This window comes from Balaenoptera physalus, assembly GCF_965194825.1.
Source record: "Balaenoptera physalus genome assembly, chromosome: 8".
Lineage (NCBI taxonomy): Eukaryota > Metazoa > Chordata > Mammalia > Artiodactyla > Balaenopteridae > Balaenoptera > Balaenoptera physalus.
The window spans coordinates 390,580-409,538 of NC_138887.1; the positions used below are offsets into that span (position 1 = coordinate 390,580).

The 18,959-nt window shown below is 44.6% G+C and overlaps 1 protein-coding gene across 1 annotated transcript in view; it reads left to right on the forward strand.

Moving 5' to 3' along the window:
* Window positions 1-286: 286 nt before the first annotated feature.
* The window catches only part of ABCA13 (ATP binding cassette subfamily A member 13), a gene marked incomplete at its 5' end in the record, with an annotated part of 329,842 nt that continues 311,169 nt past the window's right edge, over window positions 287-18,959 (forward strand). Inside the window, 4 exon segments of the mRNA XM_082473913.1 lie at window positions 287-485; window positions 950-1,086; window positions 2,123-2,170; window positions 2,173-2,241. Of these exon segments, the coding sequence (XP_082330039.1) occupies window positions 287-485; window positions 950-1,086; window positions 2,123-2,170; window positions 2,173-2,241 (453 nt within the window).

An 18,959-nucleotide genomic window follows, 5' to 3' on the forward strand; every position in this document is an offset into this window, starting at 1 on the left:
GGAGGGGAGAGAAGCTGCTGGAAATTGCTTTTTAAAGAAATGTGTTCTCTTAGGTCGTATTAATAGAAGTATTGGGACTAGACGAGAAAGGACATACTAGGTAGATTCTTACAGGTTCAGTCTTGGCAAGGGAACTACAGTTTAGCTCACATGGACTTTTAAACATCTAGATATATTGCATAAAAATCCAGGTTTTCAGCTTGTCTTGAACAATCAGAGCGCCACGTCCGCATGTAAAAGCAGTGGGCGGGAGCTGGGCCGTGATGCTCAGTGGTGACCACTGGGGATGCTGCAGGATCCATCCGGGTTGGAGGCGTGGGGCCCCACGGGGGGCGGGGGCACAGGGGGTGTCCTCGGGGGTCGCATCCGTGCGGACCCCACCTCCGCACACCCACAGGAGCGCGAGGGCGCGAGGAACCCCAGGAATGAGGGCCTCCCGCCTGTCTGCATGACATTTAAGCCCACACCCTTAAAAAATTGTAGGAGTGAGTAAGTTTAGGTCTGTAAAATGTCTCGAAAATGAATTGTATTGTTTAAGGACTGCTGAAAACTCTAAGAATATTCAGTCCGGCAACGTTTTGCAAAGCTAGAGGGATTTTTCTCATTTTCTAGAATAATGAAAAACCAAAAGATTTCACTTTGCATCTAATTAATGGACCTGAGGTAAAAATGCTGGCTCTCTACTCTAGAGCCAGAATATGCACTGGAACACTAAAAAAGCCCTCGGGTTTCTGAGCAGTGGAGGAAAGGAGGACATTTGTCCTTAAGCGACTGGTGTAGAGTCCGCGCTAATGCCGCGCGGGGAGGGCTTGGTTTCTCTTCAAACAGGGTCTGTTATTTGGTTATCAGCTTTCCAGGTCATGGTGTCAGGAAGCCACCTGGAGACTCCAGCGAGGTGTGGAATCTGCTGTGAGCTGGAGGAGAGCCCCAGGGCTTATTCTCATCACAGTTGCCCTGAAGCTCGTCGCTGCCTATGACCTGGCCGTCTGCGAAGACCATCACTCCTGCGACCCTAAGCGATGCCGAGCACGCCAGGTGTCTGAGCCCCGGGCTGGTGGGGAGGTCGTGCCAGAGTCTGGGGTGAGGGTAGGTCACCGCCGCTTCCTTAGTGAGGGCACTCAGGTCCCAGGGCATCAGTTTCCCTGAGGTTTCATGAAATGAGAAAAATGTCGCTGCCCTTTCTGAGTCCAAGGAGATAGCTGAGGAACAGGGGTTTGCAGACTGCTAACCGACTTCTCTGGAGGTGTATCTCCTTCCTCTGCATGCTCCTTCCTTAGAGATACTGGAGTACACTGTAATTATTCCAGTCTCCCCTCCACAACCAGTGTTTGGGATCTCTCAGGAACAGTTTGCCAAGTGAGCAGAGCAAGGAATTGCCTGGCTTCAGCTACAGGACCCTTCTTCATGCCACACGAAATGACTTTGAAATAACCACAATCTGGATGGCCTGCTCAGTGATCGCTCTGGTCCTCCAAGAACTTATTTATCATACAGCAGTGAGAACTTTGTTCTGGGGGAGGGCGTACTGTGGGGGAAGGAAACAATTCCCTGATGCTTTTGGCCTTAAGACTGAGTCACCTTGAATCACGTGGTGCTCAGGTGTGTTCCCTTCAAGAAGCATGCCTGCCCTGCAGGTGAGCTCAGATCCACTTAAACAGAAAAGAACTGAAGCCATTGGCCCCAAACCATGATTCTAGCTGGGTGGTCCTGAACACGCAACACAAACAGCACTTGAGAACTTGTTCAAAATGCAAATCCTCAGGTACCAGATGGACTGAATTAGAAAATCTGTGGGTGGGACACACAATCTATGGCTTAACAGCCTTTCTGATACAAACTCATGTCTGAGAGCAATGTACAAAACCAAGGAGAACCCAGTTAGTTTGCTAATGAAGAGATTCTGACCATCTCACTTGGGGTGCTGTCACCTCCAGGTAACCACCCCACCCTCTGTTGCTTATAACTCACATTGCAAGTTGTCCAGGTGGAGATGGGTGGGGATCAGGGTCATTTATTGGAGAGGGTCTCAAATCCACTTTTCTGTGGGTCTCCCTCCTCTCTGCCCTCCTTTGTGGGTTGGCTCCACCTTCATGCAGTAGTGAGATGACTATGGCGTTTACAGGTGTCACATCCAAAGTCAAGACCATCCCACCTGGAGTCCTCTTCTCAAGAGCCAGGAAAACTGTCAATGAAACTGCAGTAGAGCACCCATCCCCAAATGAAACCAGTGGTGTTTTGGAGGCTCCGAGGAGCTCCAATTCCTTACGTCTCAGCACAGAAAGAATTCAGCGAGAGGCAAAGTGATAGATAAGAAGTGATTTATTAGAATAGGACACTTGTGAGGCTTACAAGGGGGCAGGTGAGACAGTGCAACACCCGAGAACTTAGTGGCCTACAGTTTTATAATCAAAGGAAAAGTGGGGAGGAGGAAAAGACCACCTTCTTCTTCATTCTTGAGTAGAGGTCAAACTTTCGTCATCAGCTTCTCCTCCAGGTTGGGCACGGGAGATTTTTTTGTCCCTACATGGTCAAGCCAGGACTGTCATGGCGCAATGGAAAAATTATTTCAGGTTTCAGTACAATGAGGGCCTTTCACTTTGAAATGTCACCTTTCCATAAATTATTGTTTTTCATGTGTGCAGAGAGCATGTCCTAGGGGTCATTAACTTATTGAGATCACTGGGCAGGATGTGGGTCCCATGCTACCATTGTTTTATTGCTTTGGGGCATGTCTCATGCTTCTGTTGCATGGTTTTGTTGCTACACAAGCCTGCTTGGTTTTGTGGTTAAGCAAACCTCCTCTCTTGAGTAACCATTAACTTACAGGGGTCTCCCATACTTTTTTCTTTACTTATGATCCCTTAGTGGGATTAACTATTTAATCACCTACTTTGTCCCTATCACAAATGTCTCACTGGTGGGCAAAGAGTCATGTGAGACCCCTGTACCAGTTCTGTGGGAGGGGGATGAGACTGAACATACAGGTCAACTGAGTTTTGTTTCTGAATCTGGGGACTGCGTTCTTTGCTTTGAGTCTCATGTAGCAGCTTTGGCCACCAGAACAGGATAAGACTGGTGCTCTGCCAGCTGGTCGTTTTTGTTTTGTTTTACATACAATGTAATGAACTTTTTTTTTAAAAATTGGAGTATAATTGCTTTACACTCTTGTGTTAGTTTCTGCTGTACAGTGAAGTGAATCAGTTATATGTATATTTATATCCCCTCCCTCTTGGACCTCCCTCCTACCCCCGCCCCCATCCCACCCACCTAGGTCATCACAGCACACCAAGCTGAGCTCCCTGTGCTATACAGAAGGTTCCCACTAGCTATCTATTTTACATATGGTAGTGTATTTATGTCAAACTTAATCTCCCAATTCGTCCCACCCTCTCCTTCCCCGCCATGTCCACGTGTCCAGTTAAGGAAACAATCCCATTTACCATCACAACAAGAAGAATAAAATACCTAGGAATAAACTCACCTAGGCAGGCCACCTAAGCAGGCAAAAGACCTGTACTCAGAAAACTATAAAACACTGATGAAAGAAATCAAAGATGACATAAACAGATGGAGAAATATACCATGTTCTTGGATTGGAAGAATCAATAATGTGAAAATGATTATACTACCCAAAGCAATCTACAGATTCAATGCAATCCCTATCAAACTACCAATGGCATTCCTCACAGAAGTAACGAATTTTTTTTTTTGAACTTTTAACATCTTTATTGAAGTATAATTGCCTTACAATGGTGTGTTAGCTTCTGTTTTATAACAAAGTGAATCAGTTATACATATACAATATGTTCCCATTTCTCTTCCCTCTTGCATCTCCCTCCCTCCCACCCTCCCCATCCCACCCCTCTAGGTGGTCACAAAGCTCCGAGCTGATCTCCCTGTGCTATGCGGCTGCTTCCCACTAGTTATCTATTTTACATTTGGTAGTGTATATATGTCCATGACACTCTCTTACCCTGTCACATCTCACCCCACCCCCTCCCCATATCCTCAAGTCCATTCTCTAGAAGGTCTGTGTCTTTATTCCCGTCTTGCCACTAGGTTATTCATGGCCTTTTTTTTTTTTTTTAAATATGCAGTACTATGACTTTTTAAAAACATTTTATTTTGCAGCAAGTGTAGATACATAGGAAGTTGCAAAGGCAGTGCAGAGAAACCACACCTAATGTTCACACTGGTTCCTCCAATGGCTATGTCTCACATAACTGTGGTGTAATACCAAAATCAGAAAACTGACGCTGGCACGTGTGTGTGTGGTTCTGTGCTATTGTATCACACATGTAGATTCATGGAACCGCAACTGATGCACAGAACTGTTCCGTTCCCTCCTGCTACCTTCTGTAATCAGACCCAAGCCCTGCCCCCACCACTAAGATGTTTTCCATCTTTATAACTCTGTCATCTTGAGAATGTTATATAAATGGAATCATACAGTATGTGACTTTTGAGGTGGACATTCTTCACGTGATTCATCCAGGTTGTTGCCTGTATCAACAGTTCATTCCTTCTCATCGCTGAGTAGTCTTACAGGGTGTGGATGAATGACAATGTTTAACCACTCACTTATTGAAGGACATTTTGGTTTCCAGTTTTGTGCTATCATGAGTACAGCTGCTATGAACATTCACATGCAGAATTTTGTGTGAACATTATGTTTTCATTTCTTCAGGATAAACGCTGAAGAGTATAATCCAGGGTCCAGTCTGGGTCCTGGGCAGTGTCTACTTTGAGTTCTGTTTTCAAGCCCTTTGCTATGTTGACATTCTGTCTGCTCCAGGTGTGCACAGCTCAAGGGGATCCCAAGGACTCATATACAGAGCTAAGGGATCTCCTTCTCTGCCCCATCTGATCTGTGATGTTGCCCACCCAGAGGTTCCTGCAGTCACCTTCTCCTGGGGTGCCTGGGCTGGGACGCAGGGGCCTTAGGCTTCTTGTGCTGCTGCCGCCCCTCCCCACTGCAGGGTCTACGTCTGTTACGGGGTACACCAGAGCTGAACTCGGGAGATTCAACAGGACTCCACGCTGTGAGGTCTCTTTGTAGGTCCTCTGGCTCAAGGATGAAGCTTTTTTCTCAGAACTTTTCCTATCTGTGTTTGTTTGCATTTCCAGAGTTTGGGGGGCCCTAAACTGTCAATCAGGCAATATGGAAGGAACCCCTCCAAACCCCCCAAAACAAAAAGGAAACTCACATGATTTTTTTTTGGCCACACCACACAACATGTGGGATCTCAGTTCCCCGACCCCCGACCAGGTCTTTTCTTGTCATTTGGTATGTATTTTTACATGATTAAAATTATAGCTTTTTGCTTTTTTTTCCACTTAACATTGAATCCCAACATTTTAAAAGTTGCTGCTTAGTCTTCTTATATAATGGTTTTATTGAATAATAGTTTGTCAGTTGGATACACATAATTAATTCAACCATATCTTCATGTTGGGTGTGAACGTTCTTCCCAGCTCTTACTATTGGGAAGGACATCTTGATGCATGAAGGATGTATCTGATGCTGGGTCATTGCTCTTGAAGAGATTTCCTGGAGCAGGTTTCTGGGTCAGAGGTAGGACACCTGCATTTGGGCAAGTAGGCAGCAGTTGGTGGTGCCCCCAGGGGAGTCCAGGTGGGCTGCTTCGGAGAAACCTTCCGGACACTGGAGAATACCTCCTGACCGTGAGCCATGCTTTTCCACATGAATTTATATGTTCATTTTTATATTTCATTCTAACTGTAAATCAATCTGTTCATTGATCTCATTTTAATACTTTAATAACAACAACAAGAAAAAATAATGGAAGCCAAGTGTCTGCTGCTTGGGTGTCTCCCAGCTCTGCATTCTTTGGGGGTTTTTCCGTGTTTTCCTGAAGAGGCTGAGCCACTGCCTGCTCACCGGAGATGGCTCAGTGCCTCAGTCGACCCCGAGGGTTGTGGAGTGGTGACCAGCTCCAGGTCACGGTTGCACCTGTGGGGCTCTTCCCTTCTGCTCTGCGTCTCACCTCCCGTAACTCCCTTGCCCCCTCGCTGACCCCATCCCCAGCTGGACCAGCCTCTAGTTCCTGACTCATGAACGGAAGCTGATGCAAGCCTTTGGGGGTTGGTGAACTTCTGCTGAAGACTTGGGCTAGTGGAGGGAGCTTGGAGCGTAGTTTATTGCAAGGACATCTTTATCCTGAAAATCCATGGTGCACTCCCAGCTGGGGGCTGGAGGGGGCTGGTGGAAAGAACAAAACTCTCCTGGCCAGCATTTCACCAAGAACACACTTCTGCCACATCCAGATCCCTGCCCACACGTGAAGTGTTGTCTTCTTGCTTTAAAGGGCTACCTGTGTGGTAAAACGCGCACTTTCTCTTAGACAGAATTATGGTGGGTCCACCAGGTCATCCAATGTCTCCTTTTCATAAGGGCACAGTTGTTTTGTGTTAGGACCCCACCTTCCTCTGGTATGACCCCCATCTCAACTTGACTAACTGTATCTGCAGTAACTCTGTTTCCAAGTAAGGTCACATTCTGAGGTGCTGGGGGTTAGGACTCTACCGTGTGGGTCTGGGGGGGACCGTCCACCCACGACAGAGTGTTAACAGGGCCCAGCCTGGGGCTAAGGCACGCTGGCTCCACTCTAGCCTCAAGAGACACTTGGGACTTTGAAATAGCACCGAGCTTGTTGGTGGATTGGGAGTCAGGTGTGCCCCGGGCTCCCCCCAGCCCCCCGCCCCTTGAGAAATAGGCTGGAGCAGATAAAGGGTTCATTGGCACAAGCCCCCTGAGAACACTCTTAACGTTCTCTGCTCTGGGAGGGGTGAATGATAACACGCTGTGGCCCTGCATCCTTCCCCTCCAGGCCGTGAGGCTAAGCTTCAGCCTCAGGGCTGCTCTGGGAGGGGCTGGCCAAGGGGCAGGGGGTGCCCACCACTGGCTGACAGCCTCCCAAGCTGCACATCCAGGGCCCCGCCAAGGCCAGTGGCCTGTGTCCCACCAGAATGGCCGCGTCAGTGCAGGGACCAGCTGGATGACACTGAACTCTGGGACACAGGGGCGTCCACCACCAGGGGGCCCAAGGAATGCTCTCACGCTGAGTCCTCCCTGCTCTCTCGGGACGTCAGAGCCCCAGGACCTCTGGCCTCATTGGCTTTGGTCCCTTAGGAGGCCCTAGGGTGCTCTGTGGAAGGACCCGGGCCACGTGACCCAGGTACACCACCAGTGGCCTGGCCCTGCTCAGACCCTTCTGTTGGTATGTCCAGCACAGGCCGCAGGACAGAGCCTGGTGGCCCTCGCCCACCCCCGATGGAGGTCTGGGTGGCGGTCACCCTGCTCTCTGGTGTGCCTGTGCCTGGCAGAAGCAGACAGTGACTCAGTGCTTCTGTGGATAGAGATCCCTGGGGTCGGGCATCTTCCCTGGCCAGCTGGTCAGCAGTGGAGCCTGGGGCAGTGACCTGCCAGCCACCTCCTAGCACTGACCTCTCCCCCTCCAGGAGACCTCCACCCATGAGCCCATGGACCTGCAGACCCGGCCTGCCGAGCGAGGTGAGTACAGGAAGGCAAGGGCATCCCCGGGGCAGCGTTGGGGAGCCTGCACGATTCTGTGTTTCCAGCAGTTTCCCTGCTAAGGTCACAGGGACAGCTAACAGGGCCCACTTCTCTCCCTCTGTCTGGAGTCACATCTCAGGCAGGTGCCCATGGCCTCAAGGGAGCCCCCGGGGGCTCGCTAGTAAAACTGGAAAACCATTCAGCAGAATTCTGTCCGGCTTAGAGATGAAGCTGATCATCTTTCTACCAGTCATTGCCCTTGTGGGCCATGGGGTCCTCAGCGCTGGCCTGGCTGCCCTGGACCCTGGGAGGAAACAGGTCCAGTCATGGAAGGTCACGAAGGTCATTCAGGTGTGTTTCAGTTTACTCAGAGCAGTGATCTAGGACATGCGGTCCAGAAATTGAACTACGGAAAAGCAGACATCCTTTTAGAGGGTGGGGCTGGCCCCTGCTAGGCTGGTTGGGTTTTGTTTGCATTTTCCCCTGGTCATAATCATGATCTCAGCAGGGCCCTTTCTTTCATTATGATTGATCTTGATTTGCTTCTGATCCTCTGACTTTAGTTCCATTTTCCTCCCGTGCTCTCGTTCAAAGCACTGGTGATTAAATAAAAGACGGAACATAGAAACAGCTTTGAAGGGCAGCGAGGTTTGCCTATAAAGGAAGGGTCTTATGCAGAGTTTTGTTTGTCTGGAAGCATTCCTGATGTCCTGCATCACTGCCTGAGTTTAAGATGTCAGAATATCCAGTCTTTTTTAAAGGTATGGAAAACTGACACGAAAGGATTTCAAAAACAAGGTGTCCAGTTCCTCATTTTCCAATTGGGTTGTTTGTCAGGGTGAAAAAATAATCTCTTTACATTGCTCTTTTGCTGAAATTGTTACCAGAATATTGGAGGGAAGATGACAAGATTATCAGAAGGCTAGTCTGGAAGGTTGTTTCTAGGACGGTGGGTTTGTGAAGCTTCTGTGGAAAAAAAAAAAATTAAACAACCAAAAATCACAAAACAAGCCGCCTCCTTCTTACTTGGTGGGAATCCTGTTGTTTCCCTGGTTTATTTATTAATAGTTGGTTTCTTTGGCCCAGATGGGCCTGGTTTTTCAATTATAAGAAAGATTAAGAAAACCAAACTAACCTCCTAGTAAGAATAACTGCAGAGAAAGAGGCAGAGCACCTCGAGGCTTGTTTCATGAGGTTGTATTGCAGCTGAGGCTGTCTCCTGGGCAAGCTTCTAGACCAAAGAGCACGTTTTCCATCCAGGGGCTCCGAGGACCGCTTTGCAGGGCCTCGGTGTGAGGTCAGCTCTGTGCTCTCCACTCAGTGTGCACCATTCTCTCCCCCTGGTTCCCGCCCACCGGGGACCGTTGCCTGCTGCAGCCATATCAGCGCTCCCCCGAGGGCCTCCACGGTGCCTGTGCGCCCTGGTCCCCGGGGTGCGCCCACCAGCAGGGGTTGGTTTGAAGCTGAAGCTGCTGGCAGAGTCTGACCAGCATACCCTAGACCCCTCCCACCGCCAAAGGGGAGGGGAGGCGTGGTGCCGGCATCCCATCTTGACCTTTGTCCCAGACTTAGAGAATCACCGCTGGGTGCGGGGAAAAGAGCTGCTGTAAAAGACTGAAAATGAGAGTGAAAGCAGAGTTGCACTGGACCTGGGTGGGCCTGTGAGCATGGAGTCTCTCCACTGCCAGTCCCCTCTCATCTGCGCCTGGGTCACGGCTGTCAAGCCCAGCGGGGTCAGACCATCATCTTCTTTAGACCAGGATCGGGGCTCGCCTGGCCTCCCCACAGCCTGCCTGGTGGGCCTTCCGGGTCCCATTTCACCGCCTGGGTCTGGTCCACGCTGCCTGGAACCCCAGGGCTCTCTCCCAGGTTCCTCCAGTGAAGAGCTTTGAAAAAACATGTGTTGGGTATATTTGTTGAAGGCTAGCGTGGCTGAATAGGACAAGACGCTGCACACAGCAGGGATTAGGGTAAAAGTAATGGTCTTAGAATGAATCCGAAATAGTAATATAAGCCAAAGGGGGCTCAGATTGCCATCCATCTCGATGGTTCGTGCTACCTGTCAGTGGCTTCTTTCCAGAAGGGATGTCAAGCCCCGTGATGCCTGCTGGTGTGTCCAGGCCCTGTCTTCTGGCCCTGCAGTGGTTCTCCAGCTGTGAGGGTGTGTGTGGTCTGTGCTTTTCCAAGTTTAGTACCTGTGCAAGTAGCTTATAATAAGACTTATTCAATATTCTATCTTGAGGGCTTAGTGTAAGAAGGAGCATTTTTTTTTTAGAAATTCACGTTCTTTTATTTATTTATTTATTTATTTTTGACTGTGCTGAGTCTTCGTTTCTGTGCGAGGGCTTTCTCTAGTTGCGGCAAGTGGGGACCACTCTTCATCGCGGTGCGCGGGCCTCTCACCATCGCGGCCTCTCTTGTTGCGGAGCACAGGCTCCAGATGCCGAGGCTCAGTAATTGTGGCTCACGGGCCCAGTTGCTCCGTGGCATGTGGGATCTTCCCAGACCAGGGCTCGAACCCGTGTCCCCTGCATTGGCAGGCAGATTCTCAACCACTGCGCCACCAGGGAAGCCCAGAAGGAGCATTTTTAAAAATATGTATTGTCCCTTATATTAACTGTGCATCAAATTCTCTTCCAATTTCATAATTAGAGGCTTGGCAGTTTCTCTTGCTGTTTGGTTATTAAGACCTTGCTACATGTATTACCAGTGTTTCCACAGCTACTTGTTCTTTTCTTGTGTTTCTTTATTTTTATTGTTTAGATAAAATTTGTATATCTTGTCATCTCCCCTTCTCTTTGAAGTATGTCTTTTGTAATTCCAAAATTGCAGGAATTATATGCTTCATTCATCCATAGGTTTGACCAATATTCTCCTCCTCTCTTCTAGTTTTTCTACTATTATATTTACTCTTCTGGACTTCTGTCTATGGAGAGTGCACTTCTGAGCACTGTGTAAGGCTTTAGTTTATCTTTGTGGCAAAATCTGAATTCAGGTGGCCTGACACCATGGGTGAATTCTTCCTTGCTTCATTGTATCAAAAAGGTTATTTTGTCATGTGTTTTGAAACTCAGTAGAGTCTATTTTTGGACTTCGCATGCTATTTCATTGATCTGCATTTTTGCACCAGTTTCATTTTTTAAAAAGCATCGATACTTTAATATGTTCTACTATTTTGTAGGATTATCATCTTTCATAGCTCTGCGTTTTCATTCAGAATTTGCTCTGCTTTTGGAGCATATTTGCTCACGAATTACATTTTAGTATTATTTTTGAGTTAAAAAACAAGGCCAGTTGGAATTTGGATCAGAACTGTGCTGAGTGTGAGCAGGTGCTTGGGGGGAGAGGGTGGTCTCAGCCCTCCTCTCTTGTGTGCCCTGCGGTCATCTGGGGCCAGCTGTGTCCCTGTGGACAGAGCACGCAGTCTCTGGACACTCGTCCCCTTGCCCTTCTCCTCTCCTGTGACCTCAGTCAGCCTTTTGGCTGTAGCCTTCTGTATGATCACTGGACTTAACTGTGGCAGGAAACAATATCAAAATCACTTTTTTGGGGGTACGTATTTTTCCAACTGTCTCCTTAGAAACATCCATTGAATTGGAATCTTTGTTTCAAAGAGTCTACACATCTACTATTTTGAAACATATAGTTCACCTGACTTCCAGAAAGGTTGTACCAATGTGCATCTCCTACCAGTGTTCCCTTTAACTTGGGTGATTGTTTGCTTGTTTCCTTCGAGTCCTTGAGGGAAGAATTTATTCCTCATTCAGCGTTATGACTCACTCTGCAGTCTCCCGAGCAGTGCTGGAAAGAGCAAAGTGTTAAACGAATGTTTAATGCATGTTTGTTGAAAGAAAAGCAACTGTTTTTCAGTATAAAGCTCAAAAAAATTAAGGAAAGGGAGAGTTTATTTATGTCTTCCTGTCAGTACCAAACTAACTCCATAACCAACATAAAGGTTTGGAAAAGGTCCTCCTGGGGAGGGAAGTTTGGACTGTGCGGGAGAGACAGTCAGAAGCCCCAGTTCTGAATTGCGGTGCACTTGGACCAGCTCAGCTGGTGGTTGCCCTTGGGCGTTGGCTCATTCTCTGCTGGAACCCGCTTCTCTTGCAGTATTTTATGGCAAGGACCTCATAATACTTACGGGAAAGTCTTCTCTTCTGAGCGGCTGGCATCCAGAGGCCCAAGCGCCCCAAAGAGACACAGTAGAATTTCACGCTTATTGCAAAGCCCTTTGTTTCCAAGGGGAAGGGCAGCAGGCTAATTCTACGTTGGACTTCAGCTTCCTCGATATTCGAACCTTGTTAGGCCGTTTCCCTCCCTCTCAGCCGGTGAGATCTCATGGCCTGCTCTTCCCTCCAAGGACCCCTCTTTCCTTCTTCATTCGTTTACAATTATATTTTGTTGTACCAAAGAGTTTTATTCTATGTGGTTTTCGATTGTAACCAAACCCATATGCTGCCCGAGCAGCTTGGGGGATTTAAAAAATGGGTTTAAACTCAGTCTGTAAGACGTTTTGTTCAAGTGAGATGGAGAGTTAGCTTATTTAATCTGCAGGCCTGAGACTCCGTCTCCAGATCCAGGTTCCATCACAAGCTGGTTCAAGGATGCCAGGGAAAAGAATTTTCCCCTTGGTCCCCAGTGTGTAAAATGGGCACAGGGTTCCCTACCTCACTGATGTTGAGAGGATGAAGTGATGGATGAGCAAGAGCTCGTGAGCACTCAGGGGGTGCAAACGAGAGGCAGGGGGAGGGCCTGGCCCTCTTTACAGCTGCGTCCCCAGCAGCGCCTCCTTCAGGGGCTCCGGGCTCCAGGGAGATACCTTCACAGGCCTTCACACCCCCTCCCCCGTGTGTGTTCACTGCTGTTTCCCCAGCACCTTACCGGTACACTCCTCCTGAGGAAGGAATGAGGTCACTTGTTTTATTGCTCTAGTGCACCAGCGTTTATTGATACATCCCCCCCTTTTTTTATTTGCATGACTTCCTTAAATTTTTTTTCATTCACAAATAATGCTATTGTCAGCAGTAGTGAGCACACCTTTGGTTGACACTTATTATGCCTTCTCAAAAAGTAGCTATTAGGTGGAACCTTTTTTATAGGTTAAAGCTAGTCTAATATAGGTAAACTAATATGGTTCAAGCTCTTACATAGTTGCTGAATTACTGAGCCATAGAATTTGCACATCTTCAGCTTAATAATGTTGTCAGGCTGCCTTCTAAGATCCTGTTGATCTGTATCCTCACCAATACTTTTTACTTTTCCCAAACTGGTAGATGTAAAATGGTACCTCCTGGGGATAATTTGTGTCTGCCTGAGTCCTACTGAGATTGAACGTCTGCTCGTATATTTCTGAGGGTCCATAGTTTGCTCTTCTTTGCTCCTGTTTTTTGACTGTTTTCTATTGGATTATCTCCTCATTGATTTGTAGGCATGTGTATATATTCTGGATACTATCTTGTTGTTGTGTATGTTGAAATAGATTCTTCAAGTCTGTGGTGAATCTCACTTTTCAAATAACTTCCCTGAGGATCAGAGATTTTAATTTAACATGGCTTAATTTTCCTTTGTGGTCTATGGGTTGTGTGTGTGTGAGTGTGTGTGTGTATTATTTAAGACAAACAAAACTGAAGGAGATGCTCTATGTTTTCTTGCAAACATTTAAAAAATTTCTTTTTTCCACATTAAGAGTTTTGTACCCTCACTCTGAGGATAACCAATTATGTGGCACAATTTGTTGAAGAGCAAGTTTTTCTCCTATTGGTCCGTTGACCACCTTTTTTCCTGTATCAAGTTTCCAGGTATACAAACCTCTGTTCCTAGGCTCTATGTGCTGTTCCCTAGGTCAGTTTCCATATTGTTGAAGTAATAGCAAGTGGTCTTACTTACTGCCATTTTATATAAAGTCTTGATGTGTGGGAGGACAGATTCTTTTAATCTGTTGTTGAAAATTGTGTTGGATACTTTTGGTCTTTGTTTTCTTTGCTTTTTTTTTTTTTTTTCTCTCACATTCTCTACTCTTCTCCCTCTCTTTTTTTAAAAAAAATTATTTTATTATTATTTTTGGCCATGCCATGCAGCATGTGGGATCTTAGTTCCCTGGCCAGGGATAGAACCTACACCCTCTGCCTTGGAAGCACGGAGTCTTAACCACTGGGCCACCAGGGAAGTCCCTTTGTTTTCCCAAATAATTTTATGAATTAAAAAAATGTCAACTCATTAAAGTTGACAACAACAGCAAAATCAAAACAAAACAAACAAAACCTTGTTGGAATTCCATTGGAATTGTATTGAACCTATGGATCAATTTGGGTAGAATTAACATCTTTATGATATTGCTATTTCTTATGCATTAACAATGTTTATTCATTTATTTAGGTTCTCTCTGGTGTCTTTTAATAAAGTTTCATAATTTTCTTCATGAAATAATTGCACATATTTTGGTTAGATTCCCCCTACCTCCAGTTACTTTAACTTTTCATTGATAATATAAATGGTATCCTATTTTATTTTTGTATATACTGCAATTTTATTTCAATTGCACAAACAAAGTTAGCGTGTAGGAAATTTAAATGAGACAGTACGGTAAAAATAGCAAAGAATGAAAAACTCTAAAAAAGGAAGTACACCTAAAGCATGAGAATTCAACATGCATTAGTGTTTCATCTTCAGTTTTGATTGACACTTTTGAAACAAACTTTGAGATCATGATGACTATTCTGAAGAGATTTCAGCACCAGCACTAAGGTTGGTGCATTCAGTTGGTTTGTAATTGACTTATTAGCCATTTACATAGTGTATAGTACAGATTTGTCACAGGTTGGATCACAGTGTTAAAGGAAAGAAGGACCTTCCTTTAATTACAGAGGATCCCCTAAACTGCACTCAGCTTAAGACATCAGATGTATAAGAGCACGAAACCATCATAATAATGTGGCTCCAAAGAACATAGTTTTGATAAGGAAAATAACCTAAGCTTCTGTTTCCCATTTTAATTACTGAAATCTCTAACAATGAAAAAACTGTCACATAAGACAGTAAATGTATATAGTTATTCAATCAGACTTCTCAGAAAGAACACATTTAGCAATCTGGGATAATGCAGAATGAAAGGAAATATAACGTGAGTCAACACTGGTTCTTTTTGTCATTTTATACAGACATCATGTTAATACTAAACCAAGGCACAAAACGTTTAGTGCATAAACCAGTTTCTTTTTTAAGATCTAGCATTTTTATTGTAGTCTTTTATCTTGCTTTGGACCACTTGTACCCAGTACTTTGTCCTACTATAGACTTTAACTCAGTCAACAAAATCAAAAGTGATTTCTAACCAGATTTATGGGGGACATAAGATTTATATCATCAAGTGTTTGCATGACCAAAAGTAAGATAATAAAAATGAAAATTCCTTCTATTTCTTTTAGAAAATAGTACTTTATAAGCTTGCTGCATCTTTAATGTCTTTACTCTTGGATGACAATGAATAGTTGATAGAAAAAAAGAACTGTAATGGTGTTTAATTTTAAAAATACACTTTCGGGACTTCCCTGGCAGTCCAGTGGTTAAGACTCCCTGCTTCCACTGCAGGGGACACAGGTTTGATCCCTGGCTGGGGAACTAGGATCCCGCATGCCGTGTGGCCAAACAAACAAACAAACAAATGAACACTTTCTTACTGAAAATTATCAGAATGATGGTGAGATAGGATTGAATTCTCCTACGAAAGTAACTTTGGAATTTTCTTTCTGTAGTTCTATCAGTTGTTGCTTTATATATTTTGATTACATTTATTAAGCATATAAATGCGCAAAATTATTATATTTTCCTATTGCATCACTTATTTTATTATGTAGTGATCCTCTCTGTATCTAATAATGCTCTGTGTTTTCAAGTCTCTTGTCTGATATTACCGTAGTTAATTTGTTTACTATTTACCTAGTATATATTTTTTGTCTCTTTACTTTCATCCAGTCTGTGTCCTTATGTTGGATAACTTGGTTTCTGATTATCTGAAAATATTCTTTTACCCTCATTTTTTTTTTTAAATTTTTTAAATTTTTTAAAATTTTTATTTTTATGGTTGTGTTGGGTCTTCGTTTCTGTGCAAGGGCTTTCTCTAGTTGTGGCAAGCGGGGGCCACTCTTCATCGCGGTGCGCGGGCCTCTCACCATCGCGGCCTCTCTTGTTGCGGAGCACAGGCTCCAGACGCACAGGCTCAGTAATTGTGGCTCACGGGCCCAGCTGCTTCGAGGCATATGGGATCTTCCCAGACCAGGGCTCGAACCCGTGTCCCCCGCATTGGCAGGCGGATTCTCAACCACTGCGCCACCAGGGAAGCCCTACCCTCATTTTTGAGAGATGAGTTTTCTGGGTACACAATTCTAGATCAACCAAATTTCTCCAAGTAGTCTAAAGATATTTAATTGTCTTCTGGTTTCCTGCTATTAATGAGTCTTTGATAAGTCTAATTATTCCTTTGAGGTAGTGTGTCTTTATTTATTGAATTGCTATTGGGATCTCCTCTTTGACTCTTGTGCTGAAGCTGTTAATGTGGATTTATGTTTCCTGGTACATGTTATATTTCTTTTATCAGTGAAATTTGTGCACTTTATATGTTCTGGAAAATTCTCAGCCATTAGCTATTTAAATGCCTCACCTGCTTTCTCTCCACTCCCCTTGAGGGGTACACTCTCTTTTGTAATTCAACCTTGCAGTTAAAGATTCAACTCATGACTTCTTTATTTTTTTTAATTAATTTCTTTTATCAATTCTCTCCTGCGAGCTCTTTGGAGATTTCTTTTACTCTCTCATTTCTGTAAGATCAGCAATGCAACAAAACTATATTCTTCCAGCAGGCATTGCCCTATTGTTGCTGGTCAGTGTATTGGAAGCAGAGTGATATTAATTGGATTTTTAGTTTTGTCCCATTTTCATTTCGGCTGGATTTCATTGCTAAGCCTTTTTCCCCTTAGGGTTCATGGTTAGTAATCATCTGTGTTCTTTTATGGTTGAGAATGTATGTATGTTGGTTTTATTTAAGGGTCATTTTGGCTGGGTATTGTATTTTTATCACACTTTCTTTCTATTAGAACTTTGTAAATATTGATGCATTGTTATCTAGTATTGAATATTTTGAGGATATGTTTGAGGCCAGATAGATATTTTTCCTCTTGTGTGGATATTTGTAGTATATTTCCTTTATCTTGGAAGTTCAATAGCTCTAGTTCAGCTGCAGCTTATTCTTTAGAAATACAGCATACTCTTTCAGTCTTGAAATAAAGTTTTCTCTGTTTTAGGGAAATTCTCCTGTGTTATATCTTTGAGCATACTTTTTGTTCCATTTGTTGGATTCTCTGCTTCAGGGATGGCAATTATCCTTATTCTGTGGAGTCTTTTGTTTTTCAAAGCTGATTCTGTTAGCTTTTTGTGTTAATATTTTTGCCTTTAAAACTGTTTTTTTTAAAAAAAAATCAGTGTTGTTATCTTTGTTTTGGGGTTTCTAGATCATTTAGAGTTCCACAGTAATGATTTTTTTGGTTATTTTTATCCCTTAGATTTGCAACTTCTCTTTTCATTTATTTATTTATCATCTTTTTTTAATCAGCTCTTGTTTTCTGAATGTTTGTTCTTATTAAATTGTTCTTCTTTATTAAACAGTTGTAAAGAAATTCTTCATTTTATCTGAGTTGTTTCTTTTCCAGCCATGGCCCATGGCTTTCTTTTGCTGGCTTTGTTTGTTTGCTTCCCTCCAGAATGTTTAGATAGCTGTTTTACTCTTTGTTTTCATGTGACTGATGCTTGGGCCGCTTAGCCCAGGTGTTGTATTTGCCCTTGACTCTCTTTTCAGTAAACCTGAGACAAGTTTGATTTCTCCTGCAAACTCTGATGCAGTGTCTGAGCATATCCTATATGTGCCAGTTTTCTCCAGCATGAGGGATGGTTGGGATGCTGGTGGAGATGAGATACAGGCATATTAGCTTAGCCAGTCTCCATGCTCTCCTTTGACGTTTTGTTAAAGGTTTTATACCACATTCACCCATCCAGTTAGGGAAGTGCATCTCCAACTTTGGATTCTTTTCCTGTTTTTATGTGTAGCCCTGGGAGCATCTCCAGCAGAGTCAGGCTCCTTGTTCACTTTCCGTGTGTCGTAGTTTGAATGTTCCAGCAGCCATTTCCCCACCTCCACTGTCAGAAGGAGAAAAGGGGTCCTTCAGGGCCCCTGACTCCACAGACGCATGTATGGGGGAGAGTCCCTTGCTCTGCAGATTTTGGGCCGAGTTGGGACTGACCGAGGTGGGCTTGTGAGATCCCCCCACCCCCGTCCCACCCAGCTGTCTCCTCTGACTTCATTTCTTTTCCTTTTCCTCCCTCTTATTTTGTCTGGGAAAAGAAAAAGTCTGTGAGGAGATTTCAATACACCATTTTACCCAGGGCTCCTTTATTTGTGTATTTGTATGTATGTATTGTTAAGGGCCCCCCAAAATGCTGTGGTGTCTCAGCTGTTCCGAGGGAACCGAGGAAAGGGCATCCGTAACCATCGCTGTGAGATGTGGAACTTGGGGGTGCAGGACTGGCACTTCTGCCGTCTCCCAGGGGAGCTTCCCTCCTGGGACTCTTGGCGGTTGTTTGGAAGGGCGGCCACTCCCTTGTAAGCACTCGTAGGGTACCAGATGGTTGTGTTTTCTGAGAGCAGAGCATGCAGCAGCTGCTCCTCCTGTCTGCCTTTGGGTGGCACTGATGCCGGTTTTGGAGTCCCTTCCTGCCGTTGAGAAGACATGACAGGGTGGAGGGGGCCTGCAGCGAGGGAGACCTGGGGAAGCACACACATTCACCAGAAAGCAAGATTCAAGGATGATAGTAACACATGAGAAGAAAAACACGATACAAAATGTGATGAAAGAGAGAAGGCTGCTTTTGTGCCCCTGCAGAGAAATAGTCCCATGAAAGACGGTGATTCACTCACTCACAATGGACAATGACACAGCAGAACTGGGTGTTTCCATACTTTTCTTTTGAACCGAGTAATTTCAAATTCAGATCGATGGAAGATTTTTCTTCCCTGTGCTTTTCAGAGGGTCAGTGATTGGCTTGTAAATAAAAAACAAATATTATAATTTCAGGTCTAATTGGAATTTTATTTTTATTTCAAGATCTTCAGAGAAACTTCTCAATTATAAGAGGTAGAGTTTTATTTTTTTAAATAATGTTATTCTCTTTTGAAACTAGAGATTTGCCGTTGATTTTATGACTGGTTTGCAAATATTTGTAATTTTTTCGTAAGTTGCCATTGCCTATTTTAATTTGGCCTTGACAGGTCCTTTAAATTATGCTGGTCTTTGTAGGGAAAAAAAATCCAGATGCTATAAATAAAAAGATTGATACATTGATTGCATAAAAGATTTAGATGATAAAAAGGCAAATA